We start from the raw sequence: 15275 nt of genomic DNA on the forward strand, positions 1-15275 counted from the left end.
ACCCCAAAGGACTGTGTCTCCACCAATCCCTGTGAAGCGCCACCACGACCCAACAAGATGTTTATCATCCTTGGGGTAGCCTGGGAAGGACGTTGATTTAAATTCTAGGTTGCGCCATGGTTCAGTTATGTTTGTGTATCCATCACAAGAACCTGCATGAAACAGCAAAATCAATAATAATGAACAAAAATGTTATTTCAAATATAGCCAGAATTTATATCTGAGGTTTTAAACATCGTCCATACCAGGAGGAAAAACACAATGGCCAGGGATGAAGAGTGATCCTATAAAGCACAGAGTCAAAGAAGAGTTATTGCTTCTAAGAAGAGCAGTCAACTGTTGAAAACAGTTCTTCTCAAGATAATGTGTACAATGAATCTGCACAGAAGCATGATTTCAAAGTCTAAAAAGAATTTAATTAAAAATTCTGTGTGATTTATATGCAAAACTATAATAAAAAATAGTTCACTGCTGAACTGGTAATGATGATGTTGATGACGATATAGACATACCCTTAAAATCGTGAAAAAGCCTTAATTATAACAGAATTTGTTAGAAAAACACTGTACATTATAAAAATATGTTGTTTTGTGTTTCAGTCTATTTGGTTAAAAAACATCTCAAAAGCACAGGTACCCTGTTAGATAGTAAAATAAGAGGGCAGAGGGATTTAGCAGGGCTATACTAAGTGGAGGTATATGCTCTCTGAGTGTTCTCTTGTTTAATTCAGTGTAATAATTAATTATCGATTATATGAAACATTAACTTACCCAGGAGAAGTGAAAAGGCACAGCAGTTCAACATGACAGGTCTCACTCCACAAAATATCAGTTATCACTGTTTAAGCTATGTGCAGGTACAGTACCTTCAGAAAATTTGCAAAGCATCCCAAAACATTTTTCATATTTGGCACTGTTACGAAACACAATGCAAATTCACTCCTTTGTGATGGAAAGGCTTTAAGAGTAACACAGTTCATGAAAAGACACAAGGAAGGAAGAGTGAGACACTGTAATACATTTACATGACTCTGAATATAATGGGTTAATAAAAACCATGTTACATGTTACAAAATGTACTACTGAGCTTTACAAAGTCAAAAGTAAATATATTGTTTACAAAGAGAAGGTGTTCTTCATAACCATAATGGAGACACAATTAGCTTTAAAATTCTGTACTTTTCATTTTCATATTTAGAATATATATTTTTTTTTGTTATGTTGAAGTTTTATTTTATATTAGATAGGTTTTTGTCAAACCAAATCATAACTGGTAAATGTCAAATATGTGGTTAGGGAAATTCATTCAAAAAGTAATGTTATTGGACAAAGTAAACATGTTTCAGTGGCTGTGTGTGGCTGAAAATGTGTTTTGCTCAGTTGAGGCTGAAAAATAAACTGTAAAAAATGTGGAATCACATGCACAAATCTGTTATAGTTACTGTGGATACACAGAGTGAAACACCTCAGGAGAGAAAGTGTTTGCTTCGGCAGGACATAATTTTGGCAAATCACTGTTAAAAATAGTTGCAGTTTATGGTGTCACAACACTGGGGTTAAGATCTGGTTAGGTTTAGGCACAAAAACCACTTGGTTACGGTTAGGGAAAAATCATAGTTTGGGTTAATGTCAGAAGGCATACTGCAGTAAGATGGTGGACCTCAAAGGAGTGAGATGAAAGAGATTATTTCTTGAAAACATATCATCTAGAGAGGACCTAATGTTGCTATCACCATGTAATTATGTAATTTATATTCAGAATAGACTAATTAATATAGCAGCAAAGTGTCACAGGATATTACCAAATAAATACAGAAGGGAACATCAGAACAGAAGGGAGAAAACTAAACATATTTCAAATTACTAATTTCAATGGAGAGTTATTGATTTTTTTTTTTTTTAATTCTAGCAAATCACAGATAGACTGAAATGACGGACAAAATTTGATAAGAGATGTATATTAAGGGGACTTTGTAGTATACATGTTGTTTTCAAATGAACTTTTCACCATGCAATGCCTTCCAGTAATCGCACCTGCAATAAATACTACCTCTGTGAATGTCTTTTCTCACCTAAATTTACACTGCAATGGACAGAATATAAGATACAGCACATCTGTTTTGTTTATTTATTTAATATTATAAAAGCAGTCTTGCAATTTGGTCATAGTGAGGAACTGCAACAGTACATTAAATTAAATGAACGGCAAACATTGTTACAGTACATCGATATTAATATCAGTGTGGACAATTCAATATTATGACGATTACTAAACGCATCAACAGAAACATCAGCATTGGTAATAATGTTTAAATGATAATTTTGTGGATTGGAGACCATGTCCTGCTAGATGTGTGGAGTGGCCGGTTTACCCTGCGCGAGATGTTTATACGTTTATACGTTTATATGTTCTCTGTAATACAGCCATGGTTTATACTCGATACCCATGGTAAGACAGACATGTTCATTGCTCTATGGTGGTCATAAGTGTGGTCTTTTTTCCGTGCACATACATCTATGGTGCGCATACTACAGCCTGGGGAGCCGCCATGAGCCAATCAAAAGAAAGGACGATGGAGCGGGTTTGCTAGGAACCATAGTTCTCGTCAAAGTTTCCTGTCGACTACGTAAACCAACGGAACGAACGAAGAGGAGGCGTACCGGTAAACCAACAACGAGTATACAAATGTAATGTTTAATGTGTTAATATCTGAGATTAATGGATGTCTGTACAACTTTGTGTTCCTTTGTTCCTTCATTTCACATAACCGTCATGTGACTAACGGTTAGCACTAGCCGCACACTGCAGCTAAACAGCTTGTTAATTGTGTGGCTGCCGTTTATTTAGCATTAGGAGCTAACGTTAACGGTGCTTCTTTTGAGAAAATACTGCTCAGTGAAGGGCGTTATTAAGTTTTATGTTGCATTTTCTGACTTGTGTTGTAATATTAATGTAGTTTCCTCGTCGAAACAGGAATTCAGTATCAATGGCCTACAAAAAAGTTCATTAGAAATATGTTTCAGTTGTGAAAAATCAAAGTATTTAGGTAGTTATTGTGCAGGACAACGACTTTTCCGGCAGACTTTAATGTGCTGCTACAAAGAAATACATTAAATTTGTAGTCGTTAGCTCGCTTTGTGTTAACTTACTGGTATTCCTAACAACAACAACAACATACTGATAAGTTAGCAGTTGGACCATTTTGCCTTTAATTCACGTTGAGCCAGGTTAAGTCTCTTATTAATGCAACGCTACTGTTTTTAACAGTGATCCTCACTAGCCTGAAGCAACTGTTGATGTGCAAAGTCAACACGGGCGACAAATCATGACGTCACTGGTAAGTTATGACTATTCTCAGTTACAAAATGCATAAAAAGTCTGGTCTTGTGGCATGATGTGCACTGCTGTAAACGTATGAAAAGCAAACTGCATAGTAGCTTTCAGCTCATAGCCTTTCATACATCATGTAGACAGTTTTGTTCTGTGATTTACCTCAGCCCATCATGCAAATACTGTGGGAAGTTAGAATGAAGCTGTGGTCTTTTTGGTACTGGGAGAAAACCCAGTGCTGAGACAAAAGCCCTCTAAAATAAATCCTGTGGATGTGTTTGTCTTACAGGGGAGCAGCAGTTCCTCAGGCACTGAGTACACCGTGCGAGTCCCCAAGTGAGTGACATGCATGTTAACGCGACAAAGCATGGACTGACATGCAGATACGGACAGAAAAGTGTCTGGAGCGTTGTCATGTATCACTTCATGTATCACCTTTTGTTGAAGCCATTTATACTGATGCTTAAGTGAAATGTGCCTTGGCAAATGGAAATTGATTTAGTGGACTGTATGATAAATTGTTTATACTGTATGTAAGTGTATTTCTACACCCCATGACCCTCAATGGGAACAAGCATGTTAAGTTAATGAATGATTCGTATTTATGTTTTTTTATCCCATAGAAACACCAGCAAGAAGTACAACATCATGGCTTTTAATGCAGGAGACAAAGTCAACTGTTCAACCTGGACACAGGTGGGTTTCATGTTGGCGTGTCTACACATGACAGATGTGTAGATTTTTCAGTCTTCCATATGTTTACATGCCTCCTTCCCCACCAGGCTCGTATGGAAAGAGACATGAGTGCTCGGCGGATATACGGGGAGGAGGAGACGGCGGAAGGCGCGGCTGGCAGTGAATTTGGCAAAAAGCAGCGCGAAGAAGCACGGCGGAAGAAGTTTGGTATTGTGACACGTGAGTTCAAAGCGGAGGATCAGCCCTGGATTCTCAAGGTCAATGGCAAGGCCGGCAGGAGGTGAGAAGAGAGATACTTCTATACGCTCTGAATCATTCTCATTTACAACAACCTCACAAACCCAAAAAAGGCTTGTAACATTTAATATTTCCTTACTGATACATGCATAAAGTTATCACATGTTGGCTTTGCACTTTTGAAAGTTGAGTTCACAATACATACATTTGTAGCACTAGGCATAATTTTGTCAAATTACCTCCATGAATGGAGATCCCTATTGTTTACAATACGGCTACTTTCTCCCTATGTCTGTGTACATGTCTGTGTCAGGTTCAAAGGTCTAAAGAAGGGCGGCGTTACAGAAAACGCATCCTACTACATCTTTACACAGTGTCCCGATGGAGCTTTTGAGGCCTTCCCTGTACAGGGCTGGTACAATTTCACACCACAGGCCAAGCACCGAACTCTCACTGCTGAGGAGGCTGAGGAAGAGTGGGGCAGGTGAGAGAGGGGAGGAACAGGGAGGGATGGGTATTTGTGGTCGAGGCATAGGGACTGGAGAAAGTCAAGGTTAAAATGAGAAGAATGTAAGCATTAAAATGGGGGAGTTTTAGGAGATCTAGTGAGCAGAAAGGGGAGGCCAGGGTAAGAGAAACTGGAAAGAGGAAGAAAGGCAGTAAAGAGGGAACAGCTGAGTAGCGAAGGAGTCAGCAGTCAGGGATTGGATGTTGAAGTTAAAAATGGCACAAAAAGAAGAGGAGCAGAGAATGTGAACAAAGATGAGTCGGGAGATGTGTCAAAAAGTAAACTTCGGACTCCTTTTACAGGAGGAACAAGGTGGTGAATCACTTCAGCATCATGCTTCAGAGACGTCTGCGGGAGCAGGAGCGTGGTGAGGAAGACGAGGACGAGAATGAGAAATCGGGAAAGAAGAAAAAGAAGGGGGGTGGGAGAGGGGGTGACCTACGCATTCACGACCTGGAAGACGACCTGGAGATGAGCAGCAATGACAGTGACAGCAGTATGGGGGATGGTAAGGAAAAAGATGGATGTGATAAATGCCTTTTTCCTCTGTTTTGAAGAAGTGACCAAAATTTAAGATTAAAGTATTATGCTGAATTATGGTTAAAAAGAGGACTTGGCTACTCTGTCCCCTCACACCTGCATATCATAACCTGTTAGTTAAATTCACAAAAAACAACAATGCAAACTTCTTCTCGTGTCTCCTACCACTTTGAAACTTTTTATTAGTATGTAAATATATGTGGTGTGGGAACATGAGAGGGCCATTTACATCCACAGTTTCCTTCCATTATTCATCATTTGATTTCCTTTTTTTGCGGGCATCCCTCTTTTCATTGGATAGATGGAGAGAGCAAGGCAAAGACAAAGAAAGACACGGGGAAAGGAAAAGGAAAGAAGAAGAAAAAGAGCAACGACAAAGAGGCCTTGGAAGACAGTGATGATGGTGACTACGAGGGTCTGGAGGTGGATTACATGTCAGATGAAAGCAGGTCAGATACTTTGCTTTGTCGCACACAAAAACCTCTTCTCTATAAACAATAGAGGTAGGTTTTTGATGGATCTTTTACATGTATGTCATTTTGTTTTCCAAAAACAGTTCAGATGAAGAGCCAGAGAAGGGGAAGCCCAGCAAAGGAGAGGACCTCCCTAAAGGTCAACCAGAAAATTATGAACCTTTCCTGTAAATTGTCAGCAGCAATGTATTTTTAGTTGGTTTGACTTATCGACTTGATTCGATGAATAGCTGGTATTTACATTGTTGTCTTAACCTAATATTCATCCTTAACAGGGATTGATGAGGCATCTGAAAGTGAGGAAGAGAGTGAGGAAGAGAAACAGAATGAGGAGGAAACAAAAGAGGAGGAAGAAGAGGAAGACGGAAAGAAAACTCCAGTCCAAGTGGACAAGAAGAAGAAAAAAGGTACAGACCTCATGAAGACAGATGATGACAGTTTGACAAAATACATTGACGAATGAGTTCTTAGTAAACATGAGCAGCACTGAATAATACTTCTTTCTGTTAAAAGTGACATTATGTTAAATTGTATGGATTTGTGTCTCACAGACAGCAGCGGCGAATCAGACAGCTCAGACGACAGCGACATCGAGGGAGAGACAGCCTCCGCTCTGTTCATGGTGTGTGGTAGAATAAATAGATATTTATGCATTTCCCTGCTAATTCCTGCTAGAACAAAATGTAGATTTTCAGTCTTACCACTTGGTATTTTCTTGTCTCTTCCTCTTGATCATAAGTAACCAGATGATTAGCAAGTCTGTAGTTGTCACATGGGCTATTACTAAGACTATTTACAGTTTTTTTAAAATCTGTTTCTCTCTCTCTCTCTTTTAGAAGAAGCGCACACCTCCTAAACGTGGAGGTGGGCGTGGCTCCGCAGGGAGCTCCAGGACTGGTAGCCGCCCCGGAACACCATCCATAGACTCTGCCTCCACCTCCAACACTCTCCGTGCCGCTGCCAGCAAGCTAGAGCAAGGTGTTTGCTCCTACACTAACAAACATACCCATGCAAAAGTATAATTTAAACAAGACGCATGACAGATGTTTTATATACTTATGTAACACTCTCAAAAGTTGCTGTCTGAAAACTCTGAAACTTAAGGTCCAGCTGCCATTATTCCACACCAACAAGTCTCACTTTCTAACAGGTAAAAGACAGACTCCGGGTCCTGGCACTGACTCACCAGCTGCTAAAAGGCTGAAGATGGAGCCCAGCAGCCAGAGTCCTGTTCCCTCTGGGAAGAGCACACCTCAACCCCCATCAGGAAAATCCACTCCAAGCTCCAGGTACTTTGTTAACAGTCATGCTTTATGCCTCTAAGAAATATGAAGTTATTTCTTCTTTTCTGATGTTACTGCAAAACTTCAAAATGCAAACAGACATTTAATTTAAGCCTTAAGAGAAATAGTTTGACTGGGCATTTGTGAACAGGGTAAAAACCATATCCTTTTCTATCCATCTCATAGTGATGTGCAGCTAACAGAGGAAGCGGTTCGGCGCTACCTGATCCGTAAACCGATGACCACCAAAGACCTGCTGAAGAAGTTCCAGACCAAGCGCACGGGATTGAGCAGTGAGCAGACTGTCAACGTGCTGGCACAGATCCTGAAGCGGCTCAACCCCGAGCGCAAGAATGTTAATGACAAAATGCACTTCTACCTCACTGAATAACCAATGAAAGTGGGGGACGAAGCAGCGGTTGAGAGGACCTCTATGGCTGCCGGAGAGGTTTTGTGTTCGTTTTAAAACAGGTTGTGCTGTGACATGCCACGAGATGAAAAGCTGAAACTGTCTCACTTGGTGTTTATCAAAAAGTATTTTGTTAAGCATGAATTAATTTTTCATACCCTGAAGTTTCATATTAAACAATGAAAACCTTGTTAATGTTGAGAGGGAAAATAGCTCAAACTCTGTGTGGTTTCCCTCCATGTGTAAACTGTTTAACTTAGAACTTAATGAATGAAAAAAAAAAAATCTTGAACTTGTTTTTCTTTGGTAGAAACTTTTTCTAATAAAACTTCAAATCTGCTGCTGTGCAAGGCTTTTCTCTTTGTACCCCATCTGTCATATACACTTTGTTTTATGGTATGAAAAAAAAACATCTTTTGTCCTCATTGGGACCTACTAACACAGGCTCTTATTTTAATGAAATTATTATACAAACACTGGTGTAAAAATCTAAATAGAAATCTGTTTTCAAATCTTAATCAGCAATCCGCAAATATGAAGTAAGGTTTTGTAAACAGGCTTTTTTAAAACTTGGGTTGGAAGAAAAAAAATATTTGCATTCTTGATAAATTCAAAGAATTATAACTGAAGATATTGTCAGCCTTTATGATATACAATCCATCCACTTTTGTATATAATTGTCTATGTACACACTTGTGGAGGGGTGCTATTCAGCTAACTGCCATTTGTTTGTGTTTTGCTTTGAGGGAAAGTCCCTATTTGCATATGAGGGAGAGTGGGAAGGGAGACTAGAAGGATGAGTTCCTTGTTTCTGTTAAATAATCGGTAGATTATGGTCCTTATTTCTCAGATTTTTTTTCTAGATTAATTTCTTAAGATTCATTAGATTCTAAGAAAAGCGTTGCTAAAATGACCCCTCATAAAACTTGACTGTGAAAGAAGCTTCAGTACACTAGAGAATATGTATTCCATTATTTAATGAGGCACTTAACTTCCTTAACACCAGAAGTAAAAAAAACAAACAAAAAACATTAAAGTAAAGACGATGCAGCTCAGTGTTTGGTCACTTCATGTCCTGGCGATGTCATAGTTGGCCACAAACCAGTCGCACGTCATCTGTATAGCTAGAAGGACAGAAAAACAAGAAAGGGTTACCTTCACCAGGCTGAGCATGCATGCAAATATTCATTCAAACCACTCATTTGTATATAAGTTGAGAGACAGACTTATCTTGAAACAAGGCTATTTGTCATAGTTTATTGTGCTCGTTGTAGTTAGACAGCATTGTATAGACTTCTTATGTTTTTGCCATCATGAGGTGAACTCTGACCTTCTCTAAGGGGTGTGAAGGTGAAGTCAGGGAGGTAGCGTCTCAGCTTGGCGTTGCTGGCCGTCTTCTTCATCTGGCCGTCAGACAGGGTGGTGTCATACTGATGTGAGGCGTCAAGGGGAGAGCGGGTGGTAGTTCTAGTTGCTTTGAGCTATTACCAAAACAGCACCAATTTACTTCCTGACTCCCTGAAATTCGTAAAGTAGCTGCTCAAGAAAAAATATGGTTTCCATCACTCAAAAATGAAAAATTGTTCCAACAGCCATACAAGCTTTAAACAAGTAACCTCCTCTTAAATTACAAGAAATCCAGTCTGTGGTGTGTAGAGTGTTAATCCATGTCTTTGTCTCTGTTATGTGACCCCTGTAATCCTCTATTTTGTAGAACTCTGTATAAAAGAACTTCTTAAAGGTAGGAAGTAAATGAAACCTGTCATGATGACCCATCTATGGGGACAGGATCATTGGGGAATATTGAAAGGATACATGTATTTTGCCTTTGAAGCCCAAAGCATGTGCAATCATGTCCGCAGCCTCTTTGATTGAGACCTCATCGTCTTCCCCCACTGAAATGAAACCAACAGTGACAAATGAATGTAAATAAAGCCTCAGAGATGCACACAAAGGATGAGAACTGTGCTCACCAGAGAGGATAATGGGATCAATCTCTTTATATTCTCTCAGGACCCAAATGATTAGACGACCCAAGTCCTGAGAATAAACAGACAACGGGATTTGGTTGACATGATTCAGTGTTTTCATACTGTTTTAAGATTTTCACCTTAATTCAGTCAGACATACATTTGGCCAAGATAGTTACAGAATACCATACACGGTGAAATCTAAGATTGAATATATACATTAAATATGTGTAATAATACCATACCAGAGAAAAGATGAACTGTCTTTTAGGAGCTCCAGATCCACACACATTCACAGGAGTTCCTTCATCTATGAGTGAGACAAGAGGAAATAGACTCTATTACGTGGTTATTGTCTGTGTTAGTGTGTGATTTTCATTGCTTGTGGTCTGCGCATGTGTGTATCAAGATGAATTAAGGGGTCTTAGTTAATCACTTTTGGCTTTGTATGTCTTGTTAACAAGCGCTGACAGCACATGACCCTTTTCTATGTTGAAGTTGTCGTTGGGGCCGAACACATTGGTCGGGATGACTGCTGTGTAACGATGTCCATACTGCTGAAAGTAAGCCCTGTCAACACACAAACACACACATCAGACATACACGTCAACTTCAGATAAAATTCTTAAAAGCCTTTTCTGCAGGTCATTGTGGTTAGTTTTTTCTCCTCAAATGCATGAAAGTCGTGGTTGATGCATGTTTCCCACCTTACACCTCCAACTATAAACACAGCACTAAAGTCTTTATGTCATAGGGCTTTTTAAGTAGAAACTTGATCCCTCTCAGAGTCCATTTTGCTTTATGGCATTCACAAATTGAACTGCTCTGAAAACAGAGCATCAAATGGCACCGTGCATGCGGCTCAGTGAATTACAACTAATTATGGATGTTTTCACAGAGTAATGGGTTGTATTCACGCATGTAGGCACATCCTCAGGTCAAATAAAGCTACAAAAGCCTAAACAGAAAGTACTTGCCTCATCAGGCGCTGCCTCCTCAGCCCTTTGTTGAGGATATGAATGCATGTCAGATTCACCTATGTGCCCGCACCACGCCCCTGTTTGCACTGCAGCTGCTTACCTGTTCTGAACATCAATCATTCTTTTGGCATATGAGTAACCAAAATTGGAGTCATGAGGTGGCCCATTGTGTATCTGTGAAAATGAGGGATTATAGTAAGGATAAAGTTATACCACAACCAAAATAACCTTTTTTGATAATATGTAAAATTATTCAAATCCCAAATTACAGGTGGTTAGTCAGCCCAAAATAACACCCTCATATTTAATATTGAAAAAAACTTTGTCTTTAAGTTACACCTTAAAGATAAAATAGGGCGTTCATGTTCCAAGGACCTAAACGTGGTAAATCAAGGTAAAACAAAAACCCTACCATGGTCTCATCGATGGGGTATGTGGTTTCATCAGGGAAGATACAGCTGGACAGGCAAGACACGACCTTAGTGACACCCATCTCATGGGCTGTTTGTAGTACATTGTCATTGATCTTGATGTTGTCTCTCTGTGAAGGTGTCAGACTGTCACTGTGTTGGCCATCACAGTTAAAAGACAATGTAGATTTGGCATGCTGACCCCACTTTTATTGCAGGGTTAAAATAAATTTTCCTGCAACAGTTTGCAATTGTCTCACTAAAAAGTGTAGGTTTTCCCTCATGTGCAGATAGAGTCCTCCCACTTTTGCAGCCAGGTGGATGACATGAGTGGGGCGATACTTCTCGAACACAGCCCTGGTCTGCCCGATATCTCTGTTCATATTTTAGTGCGCAGTTTTAATGCCACATGTATTTAAATAAAAAACATAAAAATAGAGTCATGCACAAATTTGTTTGTTGGAACGCTCTGGTTCAACAGAGGGATTGAAGCAACTTACACAAGATCAGCATCTTTAGAAGAGAGGAAGATCCACTCTTCTCCCTCACGTTTCCCCCCCTCCTGCTGCACCACATGCTCAATGGCTTTGCCTACCAAACCAGATCCACCAGTCACCAGAACACGCATTGGCATGCCTTTGATCCCGTGGCCAAATAATCTATATACTGAGTGAAAGTCACACGGAAAAGAGCTGTCATGATTCAAATAAATATGTTCCTCGTTGGATTAATATAGGTACATAAACGCAGTAGTTCACGTCCTCTAATACAAGTAGGTGAACCAAATGAAAACACAAATACAGATAATATAAATGCATCACATTTCTAATGCCTTCATGCTCCTTACCTGTGTGTTAGAGGGCTGAGGTAAGTGTGGACATCACCAGAGAGTGTTTGTCTAATCCAGGCTGTCAGTATATGTTTTAGCAATCCTGTCTTACAAGTACTTCAGTCTTTTGTATACTATATTATGTTATGGCTTTTTTCACTCAGCTTCTGAGTGATGAACAGGATTTAGGTGTGTGAGGCAATCTGAGACTCCTCCTACGACATGTCTCCGCCTATGAATTGATGGAAAAGATGAGCTGTTTCCATCTACTGGTCATAATGGACCTGTAGATTACATGCTATAGATTGACCCATGTTCCCTTCTGTTTTAATATAAAAAACAATAAAGATTAAACTTAAAATAGAAGATTCATGACAGCATTGTGCTTGTGTACTAAGAAACTTCACACACTAAACCAAGAAGAGTCTTTCCAACATCCAAGTTCACTTTGATTTTATTCGGTAAAGTGCGCTGCAAAATGTTTCACAAAGACTGTCTCTGTGATAATATATAAAAACTTTATTTAGAATCAAAGTACTCTCCTGCCTTTTAATGTGAAACTAAAATATGCATAAACAAATATTTTATACATTAAAAGCTGAGATTCTTAACTTTCTGCATGTTGCTCTCCTCTCCAGCAGTGGGAGGTAATTTAAATGATGTTAAAACTACAGCAAAGATGGTGCAGTTGTTGTGGGCGGATGTGTAGAAACTTTAAAAAAGCTCCAGTGAATGAAGACTGATAATCAAGGGCTCATTCAGTTGATTATGATCCATGAAAATGTGAACGCTGTGATGTTGCTTCTGTTAGAGCAGACTTCATTGGTACTCTGAGGCAGGTGTGACCCCGACAACCCAATCAACATTTCCCTATAGCACAGTGTGGAGAGTGTCTCAACTACAATAAATATCCCCAACACTTTATCATAGATGTATATAACAACTGTATATTAACTAAAAGACATGGAGGTCATTGACACAATCCTCAGAGCTCAGGTTGTGCTCTGTTAACATCCCAGCTGAGTCAATACGTGTGTGTTAGCCCGGAAGGTTCCGACAGATGACGGAGATTCGGCGCTGCCGAGGCACTTTCTGTCCATTGAACACAGACTCTTCATCTTTTAGGATCTCATGAGTGAAGTTATATCTGGCCTGGTTCCTGTAGGAGTGTGAGGAGAGCACAAGGAAAGAGATTACTGCGCTGTTTATTGCTAGATGTAAGTTACATGTTGTGCAAAATTATTGCAGTTGATTGAAACTACCTCTGTAGCACAGCCAAACTGTCCTGGGAAGGATCAATTAACAGTGTTTTTGAGACATAAACCATTCAGCCTCAAACTATTGAAATATATGATTTGAGTCAACTTCAGTATGCACTAAACCTCAGTATGTAGAGGGAGCGTCGTGGCAGCAGCAGGTCCAGCCATTCACTGGTAGCATCCTCCTTTACCAAGCGCATGATGCTGTCTGACAGCAGACTCAACCCAGCGATGGTGCTGCCACAAAACTGAAAAATTGGTGGGACAAAATGAAAGAATGAATGAAGCTGGTATCACATCTCACACAAAAGACTTTTCCAAAGGGAAAGATGATGAGCATATTATCCACTTACCTTGACACTGTCAACGTGAGGCTTGATGTAGCCAGTCTTGTCCAGATCTAGGACATGCACAGGCCCGAGGAGTGGGCTACCCTCATCGAACGCTACAGATCGGACACGAGTCAAGACCTCCTCACACGCTGCCCCCCAACTCAAACGCTCAGTCTCTCGGTACCCGTGAATAGCCTGAACGTGGGAAGGTGAAGACAGCACAGATAAAGTCAGCATCACTGTCACTTCAAACACAACCTTGCTCCATCTGTGGAATAAGAAAATAACTGTTTATGTGGACAATTAAAGTTTGTCAAGAGTGTGAAATTATGTACGGGGATCATTTTATCTAATAATCTGGATCAGTTTACAGCCTGTGGTTGTACTATATGTCACCCCGAGCTGGTAAAAACATCAAAATTTCAAGCATGTAAACATGCACATACACATCTATGGCATAAATGTATTGCATTTCTGTTTAATTTCAGATTTTGTGACCAATGTTTATAATAACTAAATCTTATTGCTGCCAATCTTTGCCAAGACACTTTTGAAAGACATTTTTAATGCTTCTAATTGAATAAAAATAGTCCAAAGAAAATCAAAAACGTCAAGTGGAGAAGAACTTTAAGATATAAATCATTATAACAACCAAAAACTGGACCCACAAACAGGGAAAACAATTATATTCATGTAATTAAAGCGACTTTTTTGTATACATATGCATACCGAATTCTGTTCTTCTACGGCAATTCGTGTCAAGGGGCTCAATTTTCTTAATTTTCTAGGGGGCGCTGTCGAGCCATTTTGCAAGACCCATAAAATATTAAATTTTTCACCGCTTTTGATGTATGCGCAAAGTTTAACAACTTTCCGTGCACGTTTAGGCCCTCAAAAATGCATTTGTTTCGGAAGAAAAATAGTAATAGAGAAAAATTCCTCGAGTTACAAATTATTAAATCATCCGGTGAAGGATTTTGGCAAAAAATCTGTTCAAATGTAGATTAATCGTAAAACCAATAACAGGTGTGCGTTTGGAGCGTGACCCTGCACCTCCACATCCACCTCTAATATGTCAACACGACGTGACATTTTGTAGAAACCAGTTATAATAATTAAAAAAATAAAGCATGTGTTTGTTGTCTTACATCGTCCCAGTGGTCAAATTCGTAGCGTTTCTTCTTCAAGCCTAGCTCCAGCTCTCGCATAAAAGCTCCCTCCTCCTCCTCGGTGATGAAGTCCGCCCTCACCTCCACCTGTGAGCCGAGTCTTTGCAGCAGCTCTCGGCTTGACCCGACGATCAGAGTCGCATCTCTGCCGGCTAACAGGCCGCCGCTGCTGGCGCAGGAGCTCAGACCGCGCCGGGGACTGGTGCACACAGCTGGTTTATGGAGGTGTTTTACTACTGTCAGCAGCAGTTTCATCCTCCTGTTTCAAATAGATTTGGTCAACCTCACTACACAGTTCGAGTTGCCTTTTAGAAACGTTTTCGTGTTTTGTTGACAGAAGTCAAGCCGCAGTGTGAGACGCCATGTTGAGAACGCAATGCATTGTGGGGGATGTATTCTTACAGCAATGTCACGCGGTTGTGTGTGACAGAGTAGGGTATCCTTGGCAAGGAAATGTGACATTGATGTATGAGACAGTATGTGGATGTTGCACATGTTCATTTGAAATAACTTTTTGGATTGAGGATATAATATTGACATATTGAATGATGACTGTTGACTATTTGTGGCACAAAGTAAAGTTTTTCTTAATATTGCTTGATATGATTTGTTGATTATTTACTCCTCTACCTCGCTCTTGCCTAGCCTCTGTCCAACCTGACTTATATGATTTGATTTTGGAATGAAGCCCCTTGTATACACAGTGTCTTATAAAAAAAACAAAACAGCGATACTCTAATTCTCTATTCATACAGACACGCTTTCTTGTCTCAGTTTGCTTTTCTAATATCATATGATAGTGAGCATTAAATGTGAAGAAGAGAAGCAGACAAGGTGCTATATTTTAACC

At 39.8% G+C, this 15275-nt stretch overlaps 3 protein-coding genes across 5 annotated transcripts; 1 reads left to right on the forward strand and 2 right to left on the reverse strand.

Annotated features, from left to right (window-relative positions):
* The first annotated feature begins 2559 nt into the window (after positions 1-2559).
* Positions 2560-7815, forward strand: gtf2f1 (general transcription factor IIF, polypeptide 1). Of its 2 annotated transcripts, none has more exons than XM_067570232.1 (14): positions 2560-2687; positions 3268-3337; positions 3620-3666; positions 3954-4026; positions 4113-4306; positions 4577-4747; positions 5074-5279; positions 5613-5760; positions 5868-5923; positions 6060-6191; positions 6336-6406; positions 6621-6762; positions 6935-7073; positions 7254-7815. In XM_067570232.1, the coding sequence occupies exons 2-14, from the start codon at positions 3326-3328 to the stop codon at positions 7456-7458; spliced, it is 1596 nt and encodes a 531-aa protein (XP_067426333.1). In that variant the 5' UTR covers positions 2560-2687; positions 3268-3325; the 3' UTR covers positions 7459-7815. The 2 variants fall into 2 exon arrangements, with proteins under 2 accessions (XP_067426333.1, XP_067426334.1); XM_067570233.1 differs by lacking the exon at positions 2560-2687 and adding an exon at positions 2708-2784.
* Positions 7816-8450: 635 nt separating this feature from the next.
* LOC137167924 (GDP-L-fucose synthase-like) lies at positions 8451-12029 on the reverse strand. Of its 2 annotated transcripts, XM_067570278.1 has the most exons (11): positions 11684-12029; positions 11337-11502; positions 11097-11211; positions 10839-10967; positions 10527-10600; positions 9883-10016; positions 9692-9756; positions 9450-9516; positions 9292-9371; positions 8807-8906; positions 8451-8600 (listed from the first exon to the last, which is right to left on the reverse strand). In XM_067570278.1, the coding sequence occupies exons 2-11, from the start codon at positions 11468-11470 to the stop codon at positions 8545-8547; spliced, it is 954 nt and encodes a 317-aa protein (XP_067426379.1). In that variant the 5' UTR covers positions 11471-11502; positions 11684-12029; the 3' UTR covers positions 8451-8544. The 2 variants fall into 2 exon arrangements, with proteins under 2 accessions (XP_067426379.1, XP_067426378.1); XM_067570277.1 differs by having other exon boundaries at positions 11337-12029.
* Positions 12030-12101: 72 nt separating this feature from the next.
* alkbh7 (alkB homolog 7) lies at positions 12102-14824 on the reverse strand. Its single transcript, XM_067570279.1, has 4 exons — positions 14405-14824; positions 13278-13451; positions 13048-13172; positions 12102-12824 (listed from the first exon to the last, which is right to left on the reverse strand). Exons 1-4 carry the CDS (start codon positions 14678-14680, stop codon positions 12704-12706), a joined length of 696 nt encoding a protein of 231 aa, XP_067426380.1. The 5' UTR covers positions 14681-14824; the 3' UTR covers positions 12102-12703.
* Between the last annotated feature and the right edge of the window lie 451 nt (positions 14825-15275).

The sequence above is a fragment of the Thunnus thynnus genome, chromosome 17, assembly GCF_963924715.1.
Source record: "Thunnus thynnus chromosome 17, fThuThy2.1, whole genome shotgun sequence".
Taxonomy (NCBI): domain Eukaryota; kingdom Metazoa; phylum Chordata; class Actinopteri; order Scombriformes; family Scombridae; genus Thunnus; species Thunnus thynnus.

Excerpts from the sequence above, each read along its gene's own strand:
- gtf2f1 (XM_067570232.1), top strand. Across the intron at positions 4,307-4,576 it reads AATGGCAAGGCCGGCAGGAG|GTTCAAAGGTCTAAAGAAGG; the intron begins GTGAGAAGAGAG and ends TGTCTGTGTCAG. Across the intron at positions 5,280-5,612 it reads TGACAGCAGTATGGGGGATG|ATGGAGAGAGCAAGGCAAAG; the intron begins GTAAGGAAAAAG and ends TTCATTGGATAG.
- LOC137167924 (XM_067570278.1), bottom strand. The coding sequence starts at position 11,470 with ATGCCAATGCGTGTTCTGGTGACTGGTGGATCTGGTTTGGTAGGCAAA. Across the intron at positions 9,517-9,691 it reads GACAGTTCATCTTTTCTCTG|GACTTGGGTCGTCTAATCAT; the intron begins GTATGGTATTAT and ends GTTTATTCTCAG. Across the intron at positions 8,601-8,806 it reads CTTCACACCCCTTAGAGAAG|CTATACAGATGACGTGCGAC; the intron begins GTCAGAGTTCAC and ends CTGTCCTTCTAG.
- alkbh7 (XM_067570279.1), bottom strand. The coding sequence starts at position 14,680 with ATGAAACTGCTGCTGACAGTAGTAAAACACCTCCATAAACCAGCTGTG. Across the intron at positions 13,452-14,404 it reads AATTTGACCACTGGGACGAT|GCTATTCACGGGTACCGAGA; the intron begins GTAAGACAACAA and ends TCCCACGTTCAG. Across the intron at positions 13,173-13,277 it reads CTCACGTTGACAGTGTCAAG|TTTTGTGGCAGCACCATCGC; the intron begins GTAAGTGGATAA and ends CCAATTTTTCAG.